Genomic DNA, 1,178 nt, shown 5'->3' with positions numbered 1-1,178 from the left:
TAAACGTTTTTTACTGAATCACACAAACATCACGTCAACTTTGCACAAGCTTTGGCGCCAAATTCAAGCAAATCAAAACATGACAGCTAGCTTGCCTCCACTTGATCCTCCTCATCACTTCTAGCCACCTCACTTTTGAATTCACCCCCTCATAGCAATGCCAATTAACACCAACGCTGTCTTTAACCGCCTGCAGGACCAGATCGTCCGCGATCAGTCCTTTCTCCAGGCGTCGTACATCGAGTACGCCGACGCTGCGAACTCCGTCTCCGAGCGAGACGAGGTGCCCAACAACCCCATCATGGATCGCTTTCTCACCGACTTGGGCTCTGAGAGCATCCGCTCGTTGACGAACTTCACGGTCTCCGAGTTCGAGACGCTGTGGTCGTTTGTCGACGACGCCATGAACTCTGCCTGGCTGGAAGGACGCGGCCGCCGCTCGACGACCAGCCCCAAGGACAGCTTCTTCATGGCCCTCACGGTGCTCAAGCACTACAGCTCGTGGGACAAGCATGCCGCAGACTTTGGGTTCAAGGCTCCTACGTTTGAAAAGCTGGTGATGCGAGTGTTCACGGTATAACAACGCGACTACCTTTCACTGCCTTTCCAGTTCTTACCCTCAACTAGGTCGTGGAGCCGGTTCTGTACGAGCGGTTGATTGCGCCGCAATCCATGGCGAGTCTCGCCCAGTCTGGGCATCTGTTTGCGAACTTCCCCTACGCTGCGTATGCTGTGGACGTGAAGTTCCAACCGTCGCTGCGTCCCATGGGTCGGTTTGCCGAGCAGAAGCGCTACTACAGTGGCAAGCATGGGCTGTATGGCTACAAGATCGAGGCCGCAGTCTCACCTGAGGGACTCTGTGTCGCCATGTCGAGCTCGCACCCGGGGTCGGTCCACGACTTCACCATCCTGCACGACCGCCAAGCGATCCACCAGGCCATGCTCAACAAGTCGCCTGACGAGCAGCTACGTCCCGACCACGGGGAACTGGCCACGCAGTACCCGGCTCAGTGGGCCTGCTTGGCCGACATGGGGTACACTGGAATCGGGCATGTCCTCCGTGGAATCCACCCGAAGCGTCGTCCAGCAAACGGCACGCTGGATGCCGCGGACATGGAGCGGAACGAACGCATCTCGTCCGACCGCGTGGTGGTCGAGAACTTCTTTGGGCGTGTCTG

The 1,178-nt window shown here is 57.6% G+C and overlaps 1 protein-coding gene across 1 annotated transcript; it reads left to right on the top strand.

Annotated features, from left to right (window-relative positions):
* Nucleotides 1-157: 157 nt before the first annotated feature.
* H310_05605 (hypothetical protein) lies at nucleotides 158-959 on the top strand (the record flags this gene model as incomplete). Its single annotated transcript, XM_008870360.1, has 3 exons — nucleotides 158-574; nucleotides 628-887; nucleotides 926-959. The coding sequence occupies 3 exons, from the start codon at nucleotides 158-160 to the stop codon at nucleotides 957-959; spliced, it is 711 nt and encodes a 236-aa protein (XP_008868582.1).
* Nucleotides 960-1,178: the final 219 nt, after the last annotated feature.

Source organism: Aphanomyces invadans (genome assembly GCF_000520115.1).
Source record: "Aphanomyces invadans strain NJM9701 unplaced genomic scaffold supercont1.9, whole genome shotgun sequence".
NCBI lineage: Eukaryota > Oomycota > Saprolegniomycetes > Saprolegniales > Verrucalvaceae > Aphanomyces > Aphanomyces invadans.
Note: the sequence above shows the minus strand (reverse complement) of the source record. Positions and strands in the feature narration are given on the sequence as shown.